General features: G+C 37.9%; 1 protein-coding gene across 1 annotated transcript; it reads right to left on the reverse strand.

Moving 5' to 3' along the window:
• Positions 1-182: 182 nt before the first annotated feature.
• Positions 183-27705, reverse strand: LOC139732678 (transmembrane GTPase fzo-like). The gene is made up of 16 exons (XM_071643533.1): positions 27298-27705; positions 18401-18509; positions 13778-14099; positions 13102-13229; positions 11861-11969; positions 11178-11282; positions 10037-10172; positions 8554-8618; positions 7474-7595; positions 5891-6017; positions 4639-4743; positions 3274-3364; positions 2467-2655; positions 1252-1441; positions 905-921; positions 183-421 (listed from the first exon to the last, which is right to left on the reverse strand). The coding sequence occupies exons 1-16, from the start codon at positions 27422-27424 to the stop codon at positions 183-185; spliced, it is 2181 nt and encodes a 726-aa protein (XP_071499634.1). The 5' UTR covers positions 27425-27705.
• Positions 27706-27902: the final 197 nt, after the last annotated feature.

Here is a 27902-nt window from a genome sequence, read left to right on the forward strand (position 1 = left end):
GCCGTCCTCAAACCTTTCTGTGCCAACGGGCCAAAATGCATAACAATTTCACACACAGACATTCTTGACAGGAAATGAACGTGACAAACAAAGGCTTAATGCTACAATATTCAGGGATAGATATTCTTCGGTCTCAACCAAGACTACCAGCTTCGCTCTGATGTCATCTCTTATCGAGTTCATCATCTTGATCGAAGTGTGCTCACACCGGACACCCTCTTTAGGAGGGGTGTGGCCGTCCCCCTCTGACTCGTCTCAAGATCATCATCTCGAAGTGTGCCCCTCCGCCACCGGTGACCGGACACCATCTTTGGGAGGAGTGTGGCCGTCACCCACTGGCTCCTCATTATCAAGATCATCATCTCGACATTCTCTTTGTAGTTCTGAGCATAGATTCTCCTGGATTTTCTCCGTTTCCCTCCTATTCAATGCATAGGAACAAATGATAACAAATCAAAGTGAAAGTGAAAGTGAAAGTGAAATTGAAATAAAAAATTCAATTTAATTCAGTTCAATTCAATTCAATTACACGTTATTTCCACCAATAAAAGGAAGTACATAATACAATATGACACATTATGTAAAACAAAATCAAACTGCAAAATAATTTAAAAAGACAAGTTATTAAGTATGATACAATATAAATGCAGGAATGATAATGTAACCAAAAAAAAAAAAACACTCCACATTTCGAAAAATTATAATTTTTCAAACTGAAATAAAAAATGAATTTAACAATAGACTTAATGATACTGACCACGGGGTGATCAAAGAGGAACTTACATAAAAGTCGTTATTCGTTCAGAGAACGCATCAAGTTGGTTTCTCATGCATTTTTCCTTGTTTTGGTGATTTTTCAGCTCCTCCTCCACGCAATCCTTGACTTGCCTTTGGTAGAACTCACTTGAATTGTTACAGAATCTGATTGCAATATGCGGGGAAAAAGGTCAAATATCTATTAAGAAATCAGTAGAACTGTGCTGTCTACCATTTATGTTTTGATTGTTTTGTATGTTGGGACGTTTATTAAAAAAAAATAAAAGAAATAACTGGAGATTCTGCTTTGTATCACCAGCACCGAAGAGTTGTGGTTCTATAATTGCACGGCCAGAAGTTGTCATCATTATCATCGCGTAGTCTGATGGACAAAGTTCCACTTTGCACTGTGTCCATCTCGAAGCAGGTGTGGTAACAATCATCGGTATATGAATTTGTTGATTTTCATGTTTTTTCACAGAACTGCAAACTTACGCCGCCACAGATTTAGAACAGCTCTTCCTGATCTTGTCAGGACAAATGAAAGCGTCCGTCTGGTTCTGTGTCATCCTTTGCAACTGACTCTCCACCGAAGAGCGCAGCCACTGCCGTACGTGGATAAAGAAGACGGCTGCTGCAGCTGCCAGCGTACGAACCAAGGCGTTCCTCTCCTCATCCGTCTCCACTGAAGTCAAAAATTTAGATTTCAAGATTTCACGATTCAAATTTATTTTCATTTCCATCAAATAAACAGAGAAATTAAAGCAGAAGATATTTGTAATAATGAAAAAAAAACCGTGATTTAACAAAGTACATGTGAAAATGAGTAACAGATAAAGGAAACACTTGTTTAAACATACACATATCCATATAATACAAGTTAATCAAGAATGGGGATGGGAATGGAGGGTCCCAAAAGAAGCAAAGCTTGTACGATATATGGGACCCTCAAAAAATACACAAGACAGCGAAACAAGACAGCGAAAAATTTAGAAATATCCCAATCTCATTTAGCCACTAATTCGGCTTATTTCCTCAAGTCGTGCAAAGACACTATCACTTCAAGTAGATTTGATGATCGACCCTCCGCTCTTATAGATTAATCAATATTCGGAAAGGCAACTGATCAGCAATGATTTCCAAATTACGTCCATCACCAGTTCTCTTTGTACAGTTTACCTAAGAACGACATTTCCTCATGAAGACATATGAAATATGGAACGTCTTAAAAACAATTATTTCTTCTGATAATGTTTGTTAATCGCTAAGAAATATGAAAAGAAAAAAAACAGTGCGCTGTCGAATACACTGTATATTATAAAGTCTTATGAAAATTAATGTTGGAATACCACCGTTGGGGCACTCACTACTACCACTGCTCTCCCAGACTGCAACTTATTCTCCATATCAGTCAGATTGAATACACCGACTATGAGCATAATGAGCAAATCAAATGAAGTACATAGCAGTTTCCCAAGTATTATTTCAAAACCAGAGGACTGTCTCATTCTTACAAATCTAAAGTACAAGAAATCTACTGAGGCATCTACAATGTCTGCTAATGTTCTTGAGAAGCAAAATGCGTTGAAAGCAATGAGGAAGCAACAGACAGGAGCGAAGAACAAAACAAAACAAAAACAAAAAACAACAACAATAGATAGACAAAAGCCAATCAGTGCAGTGAAGTTGTCGTATGACTAAAGAAATTACCCATATTCAGTCGTCGCCTTGTCGATGCAAATGAAGCCCAGAGTGAGCGTTCGCTGATACCAGTCATCAAACACCGAAGGGCGCTGTCTGGTAACGTGCTGCTGTATGACGGCTCTTGGATTTCAAATGGCAGTAAGTATGCCGACGGGATTTCATGCTTGAATGCCTTGAAGTGCTTCTTGTAAGAATCTTACGATTAATGCAAACAAAGGGAAATTGAGCAGAAATGTATAGAGTATACACAAACATAATGAGGAAAGGAAATGACATTCCATCGGGATTCGAACCCCAGACCTCTGGATTGCTGGACCGTGCTCTAGCCGACTGAGCTTTGAAAGACATCTTGCTCTTGCTGTAAAACTTTCCACGCTGTGGAGTTGGTATGACCACCGGTCTTTTTGAGCAATCCGGAGGTCTCTGGATCGAATCCAGTAAGAATCTTGTGAAAAGAGGGAAAACAGTAAAAAAACATTTTTCTTTTTTCATCGCATTTGAATTCCTCGTGGGGGGGGGGGGGGAGTGACATCAATGCTTTATATTTACAGTAAGTCATCCTGTAGCATTTGCCACATTCACACTTCGCATCTTAATTTAATACAATAGTGGTCAAACAGAATTAAAGAGACTTTCTTCTCCTTATTTGAGAATTTTGATAGATAATACATGTAAAAATATATTTTAAGAGCTCTTCCAAATAAAAAACTGTGTTCATGCCATGAGAAGGTGGTCAATAGTTTGTTAAAACGCATTCTCATTGTCGTAAAGGGTATAGACAGTGGTCATGTTTTCTCAAGACTCGTAACCTACCGAGGACGCTGAAAGAGTAGTTTTCGCAAACTTGCTGCGTGGCGCGGTTCAACTCTCCCAGTATCCTCTGATACCACTTTTTGATTGCTTTCTACAAGGAGATGAAGGAGATTGAGAGAGAAATTTGGATAAGTACTGGGCATCACTAATGTTTAAAAAACAAACAATATCTCTGTCAGCTGGAATCACACCCGTTTATGTTTAATCAAACATCATATGTACAGTGTACTCCCGTTAAAAGAAAGTCCTCGGGTCAGGCGGTCTTAAACTTTAATGTTATAACGAAATTTCGTTATGACCGAACAGTATAGTGTATAGGCACCTACATTATACAATGTCGGGCCTACATGGTAATTTGGGGAAGGTAATCAATTTTTGATCGCGATCGTTTGTAACAAAAATTTTATTATAACCGTGTTCGTCCTTACGGGAGTGCACTGTATTGACTTCAAAATAGATTTTGAATGAACATTTTTGTTTTGTATACTTGTTCTGTTCTAGTTGTCATTCTTATCGTATAGTGATTTGGCACTTTGTACAAACACGCGATGATTTTATCTAAACCTTGGGTATGATAGTCACAAGTCACTCGAATTTCCTAGCTCTTTGAACATCGCGCTGACCACAAAATATCTTTATGTCAGAATGAATAAATTTTCATGTAATACCTCTTGCCCGCTTTCCAGGGGACAAAATAAGCAACAGCAACAACGACGACAACAACAACACACTTTCGACATTACAATTTTGACATTACGTTATACATGTATAAACAATCACGGAGCCTATGTACTTCCTTCCTCAATTTTCGCAAGGAAGGGGTGAATATGCCTTCATTTTTGTTGCTATACGAGGCCTCATCTCGCTCTATTGTATGTCTGTTTGTTTGATCGTTTGTTCTCATTTTTCACCCGACAAAATGACTAGATAGCCCAGAGTCAGCTACACTGTTAGTAGCTGGTCTTCCACGCGGTCTAGTTGTGTATCCTTGTCATAAACCATTAATTCGCCGAGTTATGCACCCAGATCTGCGATGAATGAAATCAATGAAGTCTTTTACGTGTGTGGGTTGTGGCCTTTCACACACGGGACCTCCATTTTATGTGCTATCCGAGGGACGGAGTGTTCTGCCACTATGAAAAAAAAAAGATATAATAGACACAATTATATATCAACAGATGGCCCGGCATTGCTCGCCATAAGACTCTCTCGGGTTCGAAACAGCGCCCGAACCCGAGCCATTCGATTCACGTCGAAAGGCAGATACGCTGCCCAGTGAGCTTCCAGGCTCTAAGCCGTAACCCCATCCAATTAAGGAAGTGTTTAAATCTAATAAATTAATGCCCCTTCAATCGAGCATCTCACCTCTGCGAACATATGAATTCGATCTTCTTCAAAATCGTCAATCAGCGATGACCTTTTCAAAGTCCGGCCCATTGTATTACAGACCTCCTCCAAGCATCGACATACCTGCACCAGGGACGGAAAGATCATGTATCCGATGATTATAGTTATTTATGATACGATGCAATTGAATCTAAGTCAACATCTTAAATGCCTTAAACTACAATTGCACAAATTGTTCAAGTTGCTTGTTCGAGTAAAATGTAGAAGAACATGACTAAAAAGTGATGAACGTTTTGTCAAAATCGGACAAAGACTGTTGAAGCTCACGTAATTTTCACTGAATCTGTCAACACTGGTCAATAATTATTTAATGATATGATGTCGAAAATAAGTATACAAAATAGGGGCTTCGTTTTACACGATAATTCAAAGTTCTTGAAAGCGAATTTGAGCCAAGATAAAAAAGGTGAGGAGAATCGTTCGAAAGTGACAGCTTGTTTTAATTTATTTCTGTTACTTTTTATCAAATAGGCGGCAAAATTTTATAATATAAAGCGACGGGGTGGAGAGAGGTATTATCAACATCCGGGCACTAGCATTGGTATTCTATATTTTTTTCCCAACCAGTGTATCTCAAAATAGTTACATGTATATTGCTATAGAATAGTATATAATTTACTCATTATTTATCTAGCGATCCACGTCCGACAAGCTTTGCTTTTTAGTGGATCACTATTTTCCATAATCGAATATATTTTCCGCTCTCCCACGAAATATTTATATTTAAGTGTTTTTTCCTAAATATTGTACATGTTATATGTTGTTCTATAATTTGTCTCATATATAATATATTACATGAATCTTTTGCAAACGTTTGAACAGTATTTCATCACATGTATACTCTGTACTATGTTTTTTTGATTTTCGATGATTGGAAATAAACTATGATTGAATTGAATTGAACATCAACATGATGTCGATATAACAAGTCGGCAGAATGTGGACCTTCCAATAAAAAAAAAAAATGTGGAATTACCTCACGGTTTTTTTCTATTCTCTTGTGTATTCTTCTCCTATACAGTGACAGCACCTATTGTCATAGTCTTCTTATCATGCAGTGACGTCATAATATGGATTTAATATGTTTAACCGAAACAACACAATATAGCTTTTGAATGGATTACCTATAATTTTCTCAAACTCCGCTGAGTTGCACTGCTACATTTACTGGAAATAAATATGTCACATGCAAATGTGAATTCATCGTCACCTCTTTCTCGATGTCTTCGAATGCCTTGATCTTCAGCTTTTCACCCTCTTGGACAAACTCATTGTACTCCTGTGAAAAGGCAGACAGTTTTTCCTCCACGTCACATATGTTGTCCGTGGTCTGCTTCCTGCAATCAGGTTTATTGACAAATTTTAAAAAAAAATCAAGCAAATGAATTAAACAATTCAAAGCAACACCACCTACTCCCTGGGATAGTTTATATCAATTCATTTTGATTTCACTTGCTCTAATTGCTTATCACATTTATCGTACATGATTATATATAGACATGTCATGTTTACACGCAGATAGCTTACATAAAAACAAACGCGGACAGAGAAAAGTAAGTAGGGCCTACATGAGCTAAAAAAAAAAGATATATTCTTGGGGATGGCACAAGAGTTAAATATAGTATACACGGTACACTTAAGAATATGATAGTTATAATGTGTTGATATCCGATAAGTTTAATCGTATGTGTGATTGGGTTAATCTAAACTGATCCAAAGTGTTAACTTCGATAGGTGGAGGAGAAGTAAGATATAAATTTTTGTTCAAACAATAGGAGTTTTGAATCTCAATACTGCAGAAATAGATCGACTTTTCATATCTGGAAAATATCGTATTTAAAGGACAAGTCCACCTTCATATGCATGTGGATTGAGTGAATGCAGCAATATTTGTAGAACGCATCAGTGAAAGTTTGGGAAAAATCGGACAATCCGTTCAAAAGTTATGATTTTTTAAAGTATCTGCACAGTCACAGCTGGATGAGAAGACTACGAGAGTGTATGATGTCACATGCGTACAACGTTATAAGGAAAATATAAAGAGAATTTCATAAAATGTTACTTTTTGAAAAAAAAATGCACATTTCCTCGACTCGTCACATACGTATGTTAAGGGTAATATTATCCCCCTTGCCTTCTGAAAGAGGGAAGTCAAGTGTTCTTTTAAAAGTGAAAATATCTTGAATTTTCCTTATACTTTCTTTATATAGTTGTACACATGTGACATCACATGCTGTAGTAGTTTCCTCATCCAGCAGTGTTCGACTAAGCAGAAACTTCAAAAATTCATAACTTTTACACAAATTGTCCAATTTTCCTCAAACTCTTGCTGGTGTGTTATCAATATTGCTGCATTCACTCAATCCACATGTCTATGATGGTGAACTTGTCCTTTAATACAGAGCAGTGTGAAATGAATGGTCTATGTTAATTTTCATACAAACATATTGGGCATACTGTTGATTTGCATAATTATATAGACCATCTACAAAAAGGAAGAAGCAGTTCTTGATGGATTACTTGTATTGATAGTCAGGTTAGAAAAAAATAACAGCCAGAAAGCAAGGAACAGAGCCTGAAAGGAATATTTTACTGATAGTATTTTTTTTTTTTTTTTTGCGATCTTGGGATCAAAGATTCGAAGAAATCTGAATTGGATGGGGATGTTCTAATTGGACATTACAGAAACTTCACAAAAAGGATGTGAGATTATTTAAAGTTCAAGTGACCAGAAATGTTATGGTTCTATTGTGTCTGACTACAGAATCTAGTATTAATGGCAACACCACTTACGTCTTGTGCTTCACTTCTTCATCGAGACTGTGCAGGAGGCGTGCACATTCCGACAAAACCTCACCACACGTTCGGCGACCGTTCGCGAGCTTCGCCCGCATTCCTGTCAGTGTTACCTGCTCCTATGCGTCAAAGAGTAGGTTTAGAAGAGTGCATATTATATACAATATATAGATAGACGTCTAACTCCATCCCTCATTTTCAATCTTAAGTCTTTAAATTAATACGTTCTCGTGCCGTCAAAAACCGTACACTGCGATGAGGGCCCACTATCACATTGTCAAATGTCATGTACATATTAGCATTATATAATTTGCTGATCATACTTTATCATACATGGTGATTGTCATCGTCATATCAGTATTCATACAGTAAAAGTCTGATTGTCGTTCGTCATTGCATCTTTTCAATACTTCCTATATACTTATATCCATTCATTCTACTCATCAATATCTGTGAGTACCGGAAAAACCATGCCAGACTGCCTATACCCCTCTCTTACAAACAACATCACCACCACCATCACCAACAACAACAACAACAACAACAAACGAAGAATATGTTATTTCGTGATTGTTTCAAAAAATAAAGATTATAAGGAGATATAACAGATACTGCCCAAAATATATTTTATTCATCTCTGATAGACGTAGACTGAAATGATAATTTTTGCGTGCCCCCGCCCCACCCTTTAAAAAAAATCAGATAATCATATAGTCAAACCTATTGGTTGGTGATAAATGAGCTTCACAGACCTGCTCTTTGATGAGAATTTGAGATGTATACGTGATTCTTATACAGTTATTCATAATCTAAATACTACATTGGCAACTCATTCTGTAAACTGAAGCAGGTCGAAATTACATATAATATGATAGTGACCTTTTCCCAGATTCCATTTTAAGTTTCGAGGTTGTCATGCATGTAAACGTTTCAAGATGGAATTGTCAAACTCATAAACTCATAAGCTCAAAGCTCCTTAAATATGTACTCATGTAAGCTTTATGTATATAACTTTGTATTACTTTATATGGAAATAAAGTCATTTTGAATTGAATTGAATTATCTCTATACGTTTACCTTGATTTTGAATACGAAGTTCTGGAACGCAGCATGTCTACCTTCCCATCCTCTCAGAAGATAATCTAAGTATGACAATCACAAGGATATTATCACGAATTCAGGACAATAACAATGGAAATAATGATGAGGGCAGGCATGCGAATTGGATTCATCTCATAATTGAAGAGCTTGCTTCCAAAAGGTGCTAAACCCATCATTTTTCAATGGATTTAGCGCCTTTTGGAAGCAAGCTCTTCAATTATCTAATGAGCAAGTGATAAGGGCGGTGAGTTGGCTCAGTCGGTAGCGCGTCTGCCTCACGATCCTATAAGGGCCCGGGTTCGAACCCGAGTCTGGACTGAGCAATGTTGTGTGTAATCATACCGTCCCCTCTAGCAAGAGGTAAAACACTCTGTCCCTCAGATAGGGCATAAAATGGAGGTACCGTTTATGAGAGAGTCAAAACTCATGCATGTAAAAGATCCCGCTTCATTCATTCATCGCAAAGAGCAGGGTATTTAACCCGGTGAAGTGTTCCCACCTCACATCCAATTGGACCCCATGGAAGACCTGCTTAGCGTAGGTGAATATGGGCTATCCAGCCATCTTGGAAATGAACAAACAAACAAAATAAACAAACAATAAATTGATTTGTCTGGCTATGATATCGACACATTGTTGTACAATAATTATGGACAATTAACATGTTCAGGTGCGAGTTTCTTCAAATTGCAAGTTAATCTGTAAATTTACAAATTGAAGAAACTCACACCGTCCAGAACCTTCATCCCTCTGAATGATATCTTTCTTCCAATAGTCCAATACTTATTAACATAGTAATTTATCGTACAGAATGACAATGTGTTATTAAACAAAAAGAAAAGTAGTTGTACATCCGAACATTGGAAATTCGCTAATTCGCAGGGATAAACTTATTTGAAATATAACTCTCTGAAAAAAAATCGAGTGAAAATTTTCACTCTAAAAAGAGTGAATACAAAAAAGAGTGAATTTCGAGTGAAATTGGAGTGAATTTTGAGTGAAAATGCTCATTTTCACTCATTTTGGAGTGACGTCAGGGATCACTCGAAGATTTTGGAGTGATCCATGACGTCACTCCAAAATGAGTGAAAATGAGCATTATCACTCAAAATTCACTCCAATTTCACTCGAAATTCACTCTTTTTTGTATTCACTCTTTTTAGAGTGAAAATTTTCACTCGATTTTTTTTAGAGAGTACATTCCAACAGTTCCGTAAAACTATCTGTATCAAGTGCCATCTAACAGAAACGTTTTCAATTATTAATGTAAAAATGCTTATGACGGTAAAGATAACACAGTCAATAAAACTTTAGTTTCACGAACACCACGGCAAAATACTACCAATGAATGCGCTTGATGTCACGCATGAATCTAATAAACAAGGCAATAGCTGACATTGTTAATATTAATAGTACTAAAACATAATAAAAAGAAACAACCATCATCGCTGTGTCCCACCTCTCTCTCCCGATGCGATATCCAGGGCTTCTGAACCAGAGAAAAAGAAACATCTTTCCTCCGCCTCCTCTCGTGTCGTGACCGTGCCCAAGTCGACCAGGAGTCCGTATACGGCATCGATGTGGCGTGCTTTCACCTGTCTCAGATATTATGATAGAAAGCAGTAGATTCGATGATACTAGTATTCGATGATAGCAAAGTACACTCCTTTCCTACTCGTCATTGCAATGGTACTTATCTAAATAACCCGAAGCTACTTGTCGCTCATAGATCTATCCGACACCATGGACCGGATATGTGGAATTCTCTGCCCGAACAAATTAAAGCATGCACATCACTTTTTCCTTTTAAAGCAACATGAAAAAGTACATTATATCAAGTTATGGGAATTAGTTGATATCTGACCTTTGTAAACAAAAACTAAATAGATAAATTTTTAATGCTTTGATACCTTCCCCCCTGTCTCCTCTAACAGCAAACTATTCAATAAATATTTTAAAGATTTCCTATCTTAAAAGTCACCTAGTATCACACGCCTGCTGGGCTCTTTCACTTGCACCAGCACTCACCTCACTCACCTCATTCTCTGTATATATAGTGTCTATGCAATTTTTGTTGTCGCAATGTGATGGCAGAATGTCTCTGTTTGTTTTCTTTCTTTTTCTTTTCTTGTCGATAAGTATACAAGATGTATTGCCCATTTTTTTCTTCTCTTTCAAGGCTGTTGTATCTTCAAGCTATAGACTTTATGCTTATTTTGACGACAGTCTTCTGCATTCACACTCTCACTACATGTGCCATAATCAAGTCAGATCATTATTGATTCACTTTATCAGTATACCCTGAGTGGTTCCCAATTGACGTGTTCTCTTATTCTTTTCTTTAATCTATACACGTATATCTCAGTTTTATATTTGGATGTACACACTGTATGTTCCATTGTCTTGAAAACAAAAAGAAATGACTATTCGATGTAGAAAATTCCTAATAAATTCATTTGAATTGTATATTGTGGCTCATTGACAATTCATGAATAACGATATATACTTTCTTTCTGTCTGTGGTTTTTTTCTTTTGCCATCCTTTATATTCTTCTTATAAGTTTTTATGTCGAATAAGATGTATGACGTCATCCTATTACCCTTTCTGGGTGTCTTTCTCGAGCTGATAAATCCCATTGGCTGAAACCAACGATGACGTCAGGTCGGGGTAGGCGTCGCCCAACCTCAAGAAAGTGGTACTTCTCCTATGCAACACATTAAAAAAGAAAAGAAAATGAAAACCCCCAATGCATAGGCCTACGGGACGTAAAAAGCACTAGATCTGCCTGTTGAGACTGTTGTCGAAAGGAGCATGTAATTTACACGAAAGAATTCTTACAACAGGAGGTACTATTTTTATTCTAATATAATTGTTGTTCACATTTTCTATATTTAACAATGCTTAACATTGATTATGCTGATTGGCAATTTGACATTGGTTTTTCTATCCCTAACTCACACTTTAGAATCATTTTGAAGCCCTAAAGCTGAGTTTTTTTGTTTCATCTGCAAATGGTAAATATTGCCTTTGAATACCCTAATTCATAGTGTCCATGAATCATTTGTATTTTTCATCCTTCAGTGTGATAATAGCCCCTTCGATAAACGTGTATTCCTCATCGTCGCAGCAAGGACAAAGGAAAAATAATTTGAACCGCCCAGCAGGTATCAGGGTACGGCTATGCGGACTCAATACTAAACAGAACAAAGTACAATGCTTTACCATGAGTTGAAATGATTTACTGGAGGGGTTAGAAACTTTTTTTTTTTAATGTAGTCATACCTCCGGAGAAATGATGGTCTTCGGATTGATGATGAACACGTGGACATCTGAATCTTCACAAAAGCTGCTAACTTGTTCCTTCAGTTCTCGGCACTTCGTTATTCCTGGGCTGAGGATGTAACAAAAAAAAAAAGAGAAAAATATCAACAACAACAACAACAGCAACCGCACACACACACACACTCACACTTTATATATCTAATTACTATTTCAAGCACAGACGCCGCAGTTGCTCTTATTATAGTAATACAGATCAAAAGAATTACTCTTGATAGAGATGAGGGACCAAGAGGTTTTTTGTTTGTTTGTTTTATTTTCAGGTTTGCTTCCAAGCAATGCCAAGACGAACGCCAGGATACAAAATAAATTCGTCAGGTGCGCTTGCTAAGATTTGAAGTAACAGGTAGGTTGTACTGACAGAAAACGACCTCTGCATGTTAACAAAATACAGTTGTTGTTGTTGTTGTTGTCGTTGTTGTTGTTGTTGTTGTTGTTGTTGTTGTTGATGATGTTGTTGTTCAGCTTCGCGATGAAACAAACTGTCCTTTATTTGACTATACAGTAAAATCAATCGTTCATAGGTACAAACTGGCAAACCATTCATCGAGTACAGTACATTATACATACACGTGTACATAATTTTTGTTCATCCGAAAGCAACAACAAACATGCAACAGGTTACATTATTATGTAACTCAGTTATTTTTGCTTTTTTGTGTGTGAATACAAAGTGGAAATAAATTCAAATCAGCCAACCAATCAATTAATCAACTAATCAATAATCATGCATTCATTCAGTGCCTTTTGGAACAGTACAGCGCCATCAAGAAATCTACAACAGGACCATTTATGATGTAACTGCAAAAAATTTTGTGTTCTACACGGTTTTGTACAGTGTTTTCGACAATCTCTTTCTTAGTATACCAATGAATCGCTCAAGAGTCATAATTTTGGCCAGCTTTGCAATGAGTGCTGCATAGAATTTTTGAAGCAAGACAATCGAAAATCGATTAGGATTGATTGATTTAATACCTGATTGATTGATTGATTGATTGATTGAGTGATTGATTGATTGATTATTGATGGATTGACTGATTTTGACTGATTTCTACTTTGTGTTCTATAAAACAAAGGAACTAACGACAACTGAATTGCAATGATTATTACAATACATTAATGAATAAAATTATGTTTTTCAGGAGGTCAAAGGTTATGTTGTCAAGAGGAGAAAAGAAACTGACCAGTCCATGAGTTGCAGGTCATGCTGGAGTAGAGTACAGGTGGTTTCATTATCATGGAGGTAGATCTTTAGGATGTAACTGGGATCCAGAGATGTTCTTGAGCTCACATCTACCAACCTGTTCAAGCTCTGAAGAGCGATAGATAGGGAGAGAATAAGGAAGGAAACACAGAATGACAATTTTCATCAGTCACTATCTATTTCTTTCGAGTGCCACTTACGCACTTCCGGAGTAAAAAAAAAAAGTGGAGTGGGGGGGGGGGGGCAAAGTGGTGACACCTTATGTATTCCTTTGTATGTTGCAAAAAGAGTGGGGGCCCCGAGGGCCCCCCCCCCCCCCGAGTATACATCTATATCTAAGAATAATCAACGAAGCTACGAATTCACGGTTACTGCAAAATAATGTCGTTTAAAATTTAAATTGCATGATCGCTCCCTCTTTTAAGTAAAAGGATAAAATGATTGGGCATATGAATCATCGACATGTCTGGGAATAATTCCAGATTTATGATAGTCATAGACACCTTTTTATTTACTCTTTTTTATTTAAAAGGTAGAAGAAATACATGATTATAGTCGTTATATCTCGATGTTATATCAATGCAACATGCAGGTAGAACAGCAAAGTGAAAGTTAAGAAAAAAAAGCATTGCAAATTCGTCATCAATATCACCAACCTCCTCATCTAAAGGTTGCTTCTGGTCCTCATGCAACCCTAATCTCGCTTCTGGTTCTCCCCGCTCTATTTTCTGGAAGCAAAAATACGATTTCACTTTCGTCTCATCTCCGTCACATCCTGTCTCTTTCTGTTGCACCTTGGAGTCTTTCACACCCGTCGATTTGCTCTGACTTAGCCCGCCCTCTACGTTGACTGTCGGCCCAATATGTTCATGCAGCCTCTCCACCTGCACAAAGCAGCCCGTGGTATCACCCATGCCGGACGGAAGGAGCTCCCGGCCCAATAAGGCGTTGACGGTGGTTGTTTTACCGCTACTTGTCCTGCAGAAAATCGGTCCAAGAAGGAGCTCTTTTGTTTTTTCTTTCTTCTTTTTTTGTGTCTTCTACAATATCATTGTTATCTGTTTACACGTTTTCAGGAAATGATACTCTTCTTTTAAGCTACATAATGAATTCTTGTTTAATCTTCTATAGTGTGTGTGAAATTTGTGTGCAATATTTTGACCCATTAGCACAGAAAGGGCTTACCAGAATTTATAATGCAATACCCTTATACTACAACACTTGACATCATTTCCAATGTCATCATGGGGAAAAAAAAAGAAAAAAAAATGAGAACGCGGAGAAGATCCATCTATCATATTCGATCCAACTTTTCAATAGGTGTGCAATATTTATAATATCCTGAATTCCAAGGACTCGTTAACACAGTCTCAGTAACGTATTCTCATTGCAAAATTCGATCTCAAGCATATCCTGCAATCGGAAATAAACCTGATACAGTCAACAATGTAAGTTAAAGTTCCATATTATCTAGAAACACACACGAGCACATACAAAGACGTCAAAATCTTAATGATTGAAATGTCGCCTATTATTGCTTGTATATGGTGCATGGATAGTTGTGTAGAATACCTTTTTAAGACGGAAAAATGTCATTCTGCTATCTCCTCATCGGACTTGAATTGTCATACGATTCAATTTGATTTGATATAATTTGTTTCTGCAATATCTTCATCCTATTTTAACATGTGTTTAACAATCAAACTACACATTCTCATCACAATGTGATCACAAGAAAAAAAAAGTATTCAGTTTACTCAAATTAATGATCGTTTCATAAGTCAACTTTTTACACCCAATTACACAGAAGCTTGTATACCGTACATTTTTTTATCATGCCAATTTCTTTAAGTATTGAATAATTGGTGTCCATTTACGTCGAAGAGTGGCAAATTGTCTATCACTTACAATAACATTAGATTTGTAATCAAAACAAATGGTATCACGATACGTAATACAATAAGTTTAATAAAGAGTAAGCAGGGTTCATTGTTCCTGTACATCCCCCAAACAAAACCAAAACACAAAACCAGATTTAAATAAAAAAAACATGGTTGTTTGTGGCTGGCTTGCCAAATAGAAGATGAAAAGAGAAAATTTGTGAAGCCCAAGGGGACAAGAAAAAGGAAAAAGCATTAATCGCTTCTATGATTTTTATTATCACCTGACATTTGGTCATGATGGTCGGTGTACGAGTTTGATGACTCCTGACCAAGCAGCTGAAGGACTGACAATTAGTTACACGTTTACTCACTATTTGAATTGTATAACACCGGAACTTCGATTGATTCGCGTTTGTATCAAGGATGACCGGATATAGGACATTTTTCCCAGCAGTATCCTTTTCACCACCTTCTTGATAATTCAAAGTTTACCACAGATGAGTTGTCATCAGTTGCGTGTGTGTGTGTATGTGTGTGTGTGTATGTGTGTGTGTGTATGGGTGTGTGTAGGTGTGTGTGTGTGTGTATGTGTGTGTGTGTATGGGTGTGTGTATGTGTGTGTGTGTGTGTGTGTGTGTGTGTGTGTGTGTGTGTGTGTGTGGAAGGAGGGGGATATACTATAGTGGAGTGTATGGGCCGGTGAATGGGAAAAACAGGTTTATGAGCCTATGAGCCAAGACCACAAAAAACAAACAAACAAACAAACAAACAAACAAACAAAGATATAATCCTATTTTTACGGCAGTCAATTCAAGATAAATCATTACGAAAATTGCATATAATCCCTGGATCCCCCCTCCCCAAACCTTTACGTGTAGGCCTATCAATACAGGATGAAAGTGTAGAATACCGGGACATTTCTTGCGCGAGCTGATCTCTCGTTTTACAGTATTAAGCTTGATTATCACCGAATAAAACAAGTGAGCAAAGTGTTGCCATAATATCTTTTCAATACCTTTAAATACTTCTCATAGCAACCTTATCAAATACTTTATCTATCAGCAGCGGCCGTTTGCTTGATCCCAAACTCAAGGAAAATAAATCGAACCAGTTATACTGCGGGAGCTTCGCGTTCGGGCTGGTCGCAGTTAGGTACAAGGTAGGCTACACTCTTTGTATATCTCTCTGTGTTATTCTTCCTCTATTCACCGTTGTATTTTAGCTGATGTGTACTAATGCACGGTTTTTATGCATCTGACATAAAGTCCCTACCTTCACAAGGTCAACATCTGATAAGTTTGCACTGTAGGTATAATTCCTTTACAATTGAGATACTAGCTGGCAAACATTCGCCCCTGCTTTCATTTTTTTTTTTTCATTTTGTGCCGCTTCTTGGAAGATTAGGTGATGTGTGAAATTTATCAGTCAGAGAAAATTCCCTACTGCTTAGATATTGCGAAATGGCATACCATGCGGGGAGGGGGGGGGGTGTTTAACCAATATTCTTTTACGTGGTCCTCTATTTTTCAGTAACACGATAATTTTGTTCAAACAGCTTATGAATACGGGTTACGCAATTACCTTTTTTTTTCTTTTCGCTTTTAATGCCTGCCAATATTTTTGTATTACATCGACGTCTTTTCATCATTAAATTTGAAAGAATTAATGTGCTATTGGAAATAACATTTGAATTCAATCTGAATCTGGGAAGTGAATTCTTTGTAAAGCGCTGCTCATGTATAAGGGATAATACCGGTTCTACGGCGATTACCCCCTGGACAATTATTATACTGTATTACCCCAGACCCTTCCCCTGACCTTAACCATTATACGGATGATAGGTGAAGTGTGAAATACTTAATATTTTCAGGACTATCATGACTATCTCAAACGCCATCAGTAGATTACGCCACTGGAAGGGTTGTAATCCCCCCCCCCCCCTCTCTCTCTCTCTCTCACTCTTCCTCTCTACCTGTGTGTGTGTGTGTGTGTGTGTGTGTGTGTGTGTGTGTGTGTGTGTGTGTGTGCCTGTATGTGTTTTTTATTATAGATATTATTTACACATACTTGTCATTAGTATTATCCTGCATTCTGGGGAATGGCGCTGAAACGGTTTTCATACATCCCAACTATCTTATGCAAGGCTGAATGAGGAACTGACTACCATTAATGTTTATGGCCACTTATATTCTTGAGTTATTGTTTTGTTCTTTGAAAGAGTATAATATTCTTATGATACGCTATAGCTATACGCTTGTTCAGGAACATAGTATTGTATGTCTGACGTTTCATTAAAAGAAAAAACAAACAAAACAAAACATGTTAACCATCTCGGTTGCATGGAACTGGATACTGCCCTATGAAATGCGATTTTGTTAAAGACATTTTGCAAGAGTCAGTATACCCCCGGAAAAGTGATCAATGCCATAGAGTGTCAGCTTTTTGTTTTCGTTTTCATTTTACGTCAAATTTCGACAAGACTTCGACTATTTTGATTGTGCATGATCCACCTCACTCTATCGAAGCCAAGTGGAGAATAGAAGCGCACTTCAACAAGACTCCATGTCGGACTGAACCCCATTTGCTTATGCACTGTCACCGTCTAGTGTATATATTTTGTGGACAGATTACTGATTCAAATCATGATGATACAAATACCATGTCGGATGTGTTCAGAGAAAAAATGAGTGATAAGTCACTACAGCTATATAAAAGGCATTGCATATGCATTTTGTGTCACGTGGATCTGAATATTTTATAGCTATGAATCTACAAAGGGTAATTGTCAAAATAATTACAATCGTTATTTGCATTACTTGCCACTGATATCAGAATCCTTTTTTAACCATATTATAGAACTTTTCTTTTGCATGATGACGGCTATAGATCAGAATACACTGTTATTTGGATCGCTAATTTCAAATTATTCGATGTCAACTTCATGATATTATAGAGAGTGACAAGTCAGTTTAAAACGTCAGTCAGAAATATTGCTCCACGTTTAAACAAAAACTCACCCATAACAGAAAGGAAAATATCAAAAGCCAATCGAGAATACATTATGGTCTCTATTTAACTTGCCTTTTGAAAGAAGCTTTAATTACGTCTTTCGTTGCGCTTAATCAATGTTAATGAAGTCATGCGTATCAGTGATTCCATTGTTTAAAGAATTAAAAGAATTATTACGGTTACAGAAACGTATTCACAAATTATTACACTTAATTATCACAGTTACACTGAAATCATATAACAACGTCTCTCATTCCCATAGCAATACGCCATAAGATGATTTCTATGGTTGCTGTTGTGTCTTAACCCCCTATACATCGATATTGTCAAACGAACATTCGGCATGATATGATCGTTATTATATCTGTTACTGGAAATATGACATACCCTCCAAAAAATGAAACTTTCATTTTCTTTCGCATGTTGTCCAGCTTCAGCGATTCGATGATTCCTCTTTGCAAGGCGATGTTCTCATCAAAAGATTCCTTCTTGATACCTTGTGAAAATAGGCAATAGATGACAAAAATTATTATTACAACAAAACATAAAAAACAGCATTTACTGACGTGGTTGCCAAAGAGTAAAGGCCGTCTTTCTCTCTCTCTCTCTCTCTCTCTCTCTCTCTCTCACACACACACACACACACACACACACACATGCACACCCCCACACACATAAACTTGTAAAGAAAGGTGTACTGTAATGTTCATATATGATTACGAAATCTCAAATACCTGTTCCTGACCACCAAAAGCGTACTAAATAAGGATACTATATGTATACCTCCTTGCATATGGCAAAAAGGTGATAACAAGCACCATTTGAAAAGGTTCCCACTAGCACCAAAAAAAGGTGTCGCTTTTGTGACACACAGTGCAGAAAACAGACACTCGTCCGAGCGTTGCACCGAGGCATTAATGCAATTAAGTGCTACACTCTAAGAAAAACAAATTAAGTGCCGTTAAATGGTTCTCTGCACTTGTCACATAATAAGCGATACCTTTTTTGGTGCTCGTGGGAACCTTTTCAAATGGTGCCTGTCATCAGCTTTTTACCATAGGTGCTCATTAGAATCTATTCCAACGAAATGGTGCTCAGGAGCACTGTTCGAATGGTGCGGATTAGAACCATTTATTGCAAGACACTGGTAAGAGGTGGTCGGGAGTACACTTTAAAACACAGGATGTGAGCATCTTTTTTTTTTCAGTCAAAAAGGTACCTACAGGCACCTTTCCAATGGTACACACGAGCACCATTATTGGAAAAGGTATTCATGGGCACCTTTTGCAAAAGGTGCTTACGTATATGACTAGCTAACAGGCACTTTTTGCGAAAGGTTTTCACGAGCCCCAAAAATGTGTCGCCATTGTGACAGTATCAATACTGAGAATCATTTCATGGTGCTCAAACGAACTGTTTTTTTTCCTTCTAATGCTGCGTTTACACCATGTTCTCGGCGGCCACGGCAGTCCCGTTTCAGGCCATCCCCCTTGGACAAAACGTAATGGACGTGAGAAAACGTGGTTGGACGGGATGGGGCAAACGTGACGGACTATGATTGTCGTGAATGCCCTGTCAGATTAGTTTATAAACTGTCAAAAAAAAATCCACGGCAGTATCGGTGCTATTTAAAAGCAATTTATTGCAATTAATAGGCCGTAACAATATTTGGCTGCGGTTCGTAGTGGGTCACGACGGCAGAATTCCATCTGCCTTTAACTAGAACTATGTTTACACAATCTATATTTACATTTGCTGGACCTAAATATTGGAACAACCTTTCTAACAGTTTAAGGACATCTCCAAGTTTAAGTTCTTTTAAGGGTAATCTGAAGAAAAATATTTTGAATAGTTATAAGAATTGTTGATTCTTTATTGGTTGCAAAGAAGTGTAAAATCCAACCTTATATTCTATTGAAATTACAGCTAAGCGGCTCCATCCATCCACTACCTCTCGTGTCCTTATTTTTTTTTTGTCTTTTATCTTCACTCCACGCATTAAGCTGCTTTCTCCCCCCCCCCCCTCTCTCTCTCTCATACACACACACACACACACACACACACTCACACTCACACACACATACTACTTTGTTTCTCTCCTCTCTTTTCCGGCATGACAGCGACTTAGTGTAGGGATTTGTTCAGGGTTTTTGTTTCGGATAAGTTAGGTTATAGGTCTTTTTGTCTTAGTTTCTTTGTTTCATCCATTTTCAATGTTTATCAGCCTATCGATCATATAATTTCTTGTATTACGTGTGGGGGGAATGCAGCCTACAAGCTCAGCTTTTTAGCATTCCTCCCCATTTCCAACATTTTCCTATACCTACAAGTTTTCTGTAAATCTATCCTTTACTTTGTATGATGAAATTTATGCACTGTATTCAATTTTTGTAATATATTATATGTTTCTGTTGGAAATGAAAAATAAATGAATGAATGAAAATAATTGTGTTGTCTATCCTGACCAGACGCCGTGAGAACGGCGTCTGATAGCTCACATGTTCATCGGAGAGAGGATTGGAACGAACAAGACAAGAATATTGAGGGGGAAGAAACGGAAGGATGTCCTATCTACCCCAGCACATTACGTTTTTGGGCAAACGGGGATGCCGAGGCCGCCGGAAACATGATGTAAACGAAGCATTTGATGTTTGATCTTCCCGCCTTGGGGTCACTGCAAACACGTTTCAGGACAAAAGGGATGGGCGCGCCATCACAGCGCGGGGAAGATTATAGGCAAACTAACGTGACAAGCCGTGCTGATCTTCTTGGCACGACGACTTACCGTGCAGGTGAGAAACTATATGCAAGGAGGATACACCTCGCAGGCCGTAGGAAAACGGGGTGAACGCAGCAAAACGTGATAGTATTCTATCATGGTTATTGGTCGTAACAAAATTTTAGTGGCGGTCTTTTGATAGGAACAAAAAGCATATGCATTTACTAGCACAACTCACATTCCTTTCCCCTTTTGTCACTTTTTCTCTTATCCGGGCAGTAAAGAAACATTTAGCATTTTTAAACAGAGTTGAGCAATCTGGTGCATGCTAAAATAATGTAATATATTGGTTTATACAGTAAAAAAAAAGTGTTGTCTCCAAACATGACTTTGCACATACACAATATGTTGACATGTTGAATTCAGAACCAAAGGAATTTTTTGTTAAGAATGAATAATTGAGAAAATTCGCGGAAGTTTCGCGTAATTTTGATGTATTGCAAAAAAAAGTTACATGATTCGATTTCTACATTTTTAAAACAAACAAAATGATCATATTTTGAACATGGCATCATACGAAGTACAAACAGTAGACCAGTATGATTTTGAGACACACTATTTCATGGTAATACATAGAGGGTCCTTATATGCAAAAAAGAGAAAGAAATGTATACCATGCAGATCTCCAGCTTCAGCTTTTGCTATATAGATCAGGGGCGGAGATCACATTATTATAATCCTTGCAGTGTTGTCAGGTTTAATGTCGGATCCTTGTTGTGTCATGTTGGTAGGTTGGACATGAATGTGTCCTCTGAATATTTTCAAAGTAATTGACTAATATTGATTGATGTGAATTCTATAGCGTTGAATGTTTGAACGACTTTCGAGAGGTGTTGTAACAAGGTTTCTTCGATTCATTTCGCCCCTCTCAGACAATATACGTACAATGTAGTATTGTCTGACCCACTTTCCTTCGATTTACAATTCATCTATACGAGACAACTAGCGTGGCTGATATGCAAGTTGATAATTGCCAAGAGGAGGCAAACTGTGGTTTGGCCTACCGCCATGCTTTTGTGTGTTGGGGTAAACAGGAAGTGAACTTCAGACTGTCTTATACGAAACTCGCTATGGGCAGGAACATTGTTCTTTCAATGCGTGTATATGTTTCCAACATGATGGTCAGAATAGCTTTTAAACGTGAACATAAAATATAAGTAACATAGCACATTTATTAACGAACATGTCATTAAAGTTAATCATGTTTGTATCTTGAATGGTATTCAAGATGTGGTGCGATTTGGTTTCAAATGGATATACTAACTAGTAACCACACACACACACAAAAACCCAACTTATATGGGGTATGATTTGGATTCAAATGGATATAGCCACAAAAGTTATGTCGTCATGCACCATTATTTGATAAGATAGTAAATCAGGATTAATCAGTGGTTGCCTATTTTATTCTGTTGAAAGAATGTACAACTTTCATTATACAGGCTTTTGTCCTTTTAAGCTTGTATTCCAAGGCCTTGCCTGACTTAGCAAGCATCGAAAATACCAATAGGGAAAATTGTTTACAAATTACGGCAGCTTTTAATAAGCTTTTGTCCTTATGTGTTATGTGTGAGCTTGTGATTCAAAGACTTGCCTGACATGGCAGGCATCACATAAGCACTGAATAGGGCAAACATGGCGTGTCCTAGGTTACCCACACCAGCAATCTTTCTCTAGGGGCAGAAAGTGAACGGGGTGTCAAGGCGACTTGACAGAGATCTTGAGATATCTCCGATGATGACATTCAAAAGACGTCATTTTCCCCGGTAGGCGGACTGTTTATCATAACAAGCTTGGTAAGTAAGCATATATGCCGCCGAACGGCGCGAATGGAAACAAGCTGGGCCCCATTTCATAAAAGTTGATATGACAGCAACTCTGGCTAGAATGACAATTGTCATGGTAACAACAAGAATCCAGCTTCCTGGTGAGTTGCTATCCTTAACATCTAAAACATCTAACATTATGAAATGGGGCCCTGATCAGCTATAGGAGTGAGCGTACTTTAGTATATGGTGTATATATATATATATATATATACAACTGTGTATATATATATATATATATATATATATATATATATATGTGTGTGTGTGTGTGTGTGTGTGTGTGTGTGTGTGTGTGTATGTATTCAAAGAGAGAGTCTTACTGACTGAGACTGTGCATGTTTGATATGCGTGGCATGATTAATTTTGTTAGGGATGTTGTGTGGATCTGTACAAACCAAAACTAATACCGAAAGAGATATCCCAACTGCTTTATACAAACATCAACATGAGTACACCATACAAACGGTGCATACACAGGGAAATTTTTGCTCGCTCTTCAAAAATGACATGAATGACGTGAGGTGAGTGTGTATCTGCCTGTATAGTGTGTGTGAGTCTTACGCGTGTGTGTGTGTGTGTGTGTGTGTGTGTGTGTGTGTGTGTGTGTGCGTGTGTGTGTGTGTGTTAGCGCATGTGAGCCTTTTGTGCATGTACACGACTTTGCTTTGCAATGCAACTCTTGCTTTGCAATGCAACTCATATACATAATATTATTATTCATTCTCTCACATTTGCGGAAGTCGATTTTTGCATTCTCACAAACAATGCCTATCACAGTGCTCATCCAAGCGCGAACACATACCGCCCGCCCCCCCCCCACACACACACAATAAAATAAATCAACAACAACAACACACCCAAAACAAACAAACAAAAATGTGATACCGAGTGATTCGGGATAAAACACTCTTTTAGACCATGTACCGTATGATAATTTATGATATAGAGAAAGAATAAAGGTACCAATTAATGAAGAGAGAACCTGATGGCAGTACGTCAGATTGATTCAAAGAAAATGTGCACAGTCATTCAAAGTGGCATACTATAATACAATCCAAGCTTGTGCCTCACCGTTAGGTATATTAGTCACGTAGTCCCTGACCCCGGGTCACGGAATAACTCCCTTTAAGGTCTTCCACGTCTCTCTTGTAGATTGAGAAATATTTGATGGCAAGGGAATTCCCCTTTTAAACATAAGGGCTTTTTACACTTGTGTTTCTTAACCCCGGACTTTCTCTGACCCAGGACTATCGTTAGTCCCGTACCAATTTTTTCAGCTTTTTACACTCGCCAATTAGTCCCGTACTATCTCTTGTCCGGGGCTAAGGAGAAAACTGACCTTTTTACACTCGTATTTCTTAGCCCCGGACTTTCCAAACCACATGAATATTCATAATTACGCTGTGTACTGTACACGTACACGCACGCACCGGCAGCACTTGATTACCTCGTTTCTGATTGGCCAGTGAGGGTCGGACTTCGTCTCCGTCGCTTAGCCCAGGATTATTTTTTCGTTCTGTTTACACTCACTTGCTTGGCACCGCAATTGCGGTGCTAACCCCTGCTTTTTTGCAGGGCCAGATAGTACCGTACTATCGGTGGGGCTAGCCCACTTTGGCAAAAACGAGTGTAAACAGAAAGTGGGCTAAGGATAGTCCCGTACCAACGGTGGGGCTAAGGCCCCCCCCTTAGCCCCACCGTTGGTCCGGGGCTAAGCAAAATTTTACAAGTGTAAAAAGCCCTATAGATTGGTCAGAATCATTGTATCTGTCTGACAAATAGGGTCTTCTGGTTGGGAAATACAACCCGAAAAAACAAACAAACAAACAAAACAAAACATGCACTATGGAATGGGAGATCAACACATGACATTGCCTTATACATGTTTCTTGTAATTTCTTGCATTACGTGTGGGGGGGGGGGAATGCAGCCTACAAGCTCAGCTTTTTAGCATTCCTCCCAATTTCCAACATTTTCCTATACCTACAAGTTTTCTGTAAATTTATCCTTTACTTTGTATGATGAAATTTATGCACTGTATTCAATTTTTGTAATATATTTATATGTTTTCGTTGGAAATGAAAAATAAATGAATGAAAATGAATGAATGTTAGAGGAGGATTATTCCTCTGAAGTGGCTCTTTACATAGCTATCGTTTATCGGAAATGTACCTTTCCCATTAATTGGTACTAGGGACTATATCGAATACAATTACAACTTTTGTAAAATGATTTATCAAAGACATCGAAAAAGTTATATAGGCCTAATCCTTACTTTCTGAAGGCCTACACAATGAGCTCATAAGATACCCGGAGAGAATTTTGAACAAAGAAATCAAAACAGGAGGTTCTAACTACGATTGTCTGTAATTTGCTTCACTGGTAGATGAGAAGCAAAGAGCAATAAAAAAAAACCTTCCTGATGCTGACAATGAAACTTTACAATTCTCTTTGTCTCTTCAAGAAATGATCACGTTAATTCTTTATTTATCTCCATCATGCAGGTTGCCTCATCGGGACCCTGTTGCACTTTTTTTTTCGAAGTCAAACATAAGAATAAAACCTCGTTTTGCATGTTTGATTTATTATAAACACGCACACACACACCCACACACACACACACACACACACACACATATATATATATATATATATATATATATATAGGCCTATATAGGCGTATACTATAATACTGTCTTACGCCTATAAAGTCTCCTCGACCTGGAAGTTTAAACGTTGGCACAATATTTCCTGTATCTATAGTTATATATTCATTTTACATATTATTACATTGTAACAGCTAGTAATGATCGAGGCACATTATATAACCCCACATTATACATGTACACTGCTGCTCTCAAAAGTTGTACTTCTACCATGTACAGTACTACCAGTACACGTACAATATTTATTCCCCTTTAGTGTACTGTTACTATACAGGGCCTTGTGTATACAATGTCTCACCCTTCCCTAGTATACTCACAGGGAAGGGCAGAACGTTTTATAGTTCTTTGTTAGATGTAATCCTTACCCTTCCCTATATATTCATTGCAAGGCAGGGCAGGTAGTTTATAGGTGCAAACTTGACCGTGAAACAAAAGGGTGAGTCATGACTCAGATGGCCAGCCTTGGCTTGGACCGTGAGAAACATTCTCATTCTTAAAAATTGCTGCTATGAAGAGAAGTTGGTAGTGGACAAGCCTGCCGGTGACGTCTTCGTCACGCAGCTTGTCATACGACTTGGTAGGAGTCTGGCGCATCTTGTTACTTGTTATAATGGTACCATGCTCACCTTCTAGGGGTAAGTCTATTCTGTTACGCTTTGGTAACATTCCTCAAGTAGAAAACGATAAGTTACTGTCTAGGTAAAGTTCAGGAGAGTTTTATGAAAGTTCACAAGTTAAGGTAAGTCTCTGTTTCCATAAAGAATGTCCTATCATGACTGTGTACGCCTGATTGTAATTCAACCATGTGGTTGATAGATGTTTTATTTGATAATATGTATAATGTAAGTGTTCGATGTACAGGAGTTGATGTGATCCGACAGGCTTGTGTAATTGATTAAGCTGATGTTTGGTGATATTTTACCTGGTGTAGAGCTGATGACCATGCATCAATACATTTTCCTTTGTTGAGATCAGTGAAAGCCCTCATGGTCGATGTTTACATAAATCCGCCGGTTTTATGTTGAAGGTAGTGTTGTTATACCTGTTGCCAGAACTAAGGTAGAATAGTAAATGTATGATGTTGGTTTTGTAGTGTGAATGCAAGGAGTACCTTGCAATGATGTATCTGTATGATTCTATTCTATTCTATTCTATTCTATTTTATTCTATTCTATTTTATTCTATTTTATTCTGTTCTATTCTATGTCATTTCTACTCTATTCTGAGCTAGTATGTTTCTCTATTTTATCGCAACCTCTGTTGGTGTGATACATACCAAGTGCTCTGTTGTGTTAGGCATATCATGCTAATGTAAATTATAGGTATGGTCATACCCGACAAGCGTTCGGTCATTACGTGTACTTTGTAGCTTAAAACTAGTTTATTGGACATTGCGTTTTGTGAAGGGGATTGATGGTTTACCCTTGAAGCAGATGTACAACGCACTGCTTGTCATGAGCGCCATGATTATTTATCAAGGAAACAATAAGACTGTTCGTTGGGCAACAGTTAGTAATGCAACTATGTAGTGACGGGTTGTCTGAGCTACTTGCTCGATACTTACATTCAGTGCTGTATTGCTTGGAGGTTGACAAGTTGTATGATGATTATTGTATTTGATAATTCATGGAATGTGTGTTTTTCTGTCTGTTTGTATTTCAGGGTTTTGGGTATTTTTGGTTTTTGTTCGAGATTTGCTTTCGCAAATAAAGGTCTAATGCATAATAGCAATCAAAACAACTTGAGTTTCGTGCAGTTTGTCACGTTACAACATATTTATATGTTTTATGTTAAAGTTCTATTCAACAGGGCCCAGATAGATGCAGTCCAAAAAAAAAGCAGCAAAGTTTTAGTATACCAGCTTTTTTTTTTTTTTTTACATATCATTGAATCATGCAGAAACACTGAAAATATATAATATATATTTTTTTCGTACAAGGTCATGCTATACATTATCCGTAGCTCGCACAATGTCAAAAAGGGAAAACAAAGATTGTATAAAGTGCTCACCTGTCTTTGAATAGCTGCTTAGTGCATCGCTGATGCGTTCGAGCAATCGACCAGTACTGTCGTAGATCAATTGCTGTTCTTCCTTGGCCTGGCCAAAGCGTATCAGATGCTCGCTGGCGCCGTCCATTTCAAGTCGAGAGGAACTTTGTGGTACTGATTATAGAGCAAAGAACAAATCAGTGAAGTTTTAATAGCAATTTGAATAACTGGTTGCTAATCGCAGGCTTCGCCACTCCATGGTATCGCTGTCAACTGCTAAAGTGGTGTATGACTCTGCCATGGGTAGTAGACAGTAGTTTGTGAAGTGATTTCTTTTTGTTTGTCCCATGATCAGCAAAACATAGAATCAGCAGACCGATGTAAATTTTGACAATGCTATGACAACTGTTATTGGTTAAAGGAGGTCGTTGCGTTGCTATTATAATACCACGTCCATACGAATCACAAGCTCGCGGGAATTTCCTTTCGTTTTTTGTATACAAAGAAACGGGAATTCCCCTTGCCATCCCTGCGCGCTGCGGTGCGCGGTGGCTCGCGCTCTCGCTCGTCTCACCTCCCTGATCCGAGTGTGCATGTTCTGCCGCGTACCCTTCAATAAACGCACT

This window comes from Diadema antillarum, unplaced genomic scaffold, assembly GCF_040938485.1.
Source record: "Diadema antillarum isolate AM-2024a unplaced genomic scaffold, OU_Dant_1.0 seq00000442_RagTag, whole genome shotgun sequence".
Classification (NCBI taxonomy): Eukaryota; Metazoa; Echinodermata; class Echinoidea; order Diadematoida; family Diadematidae; genus Diadema; species Diadema antillarum.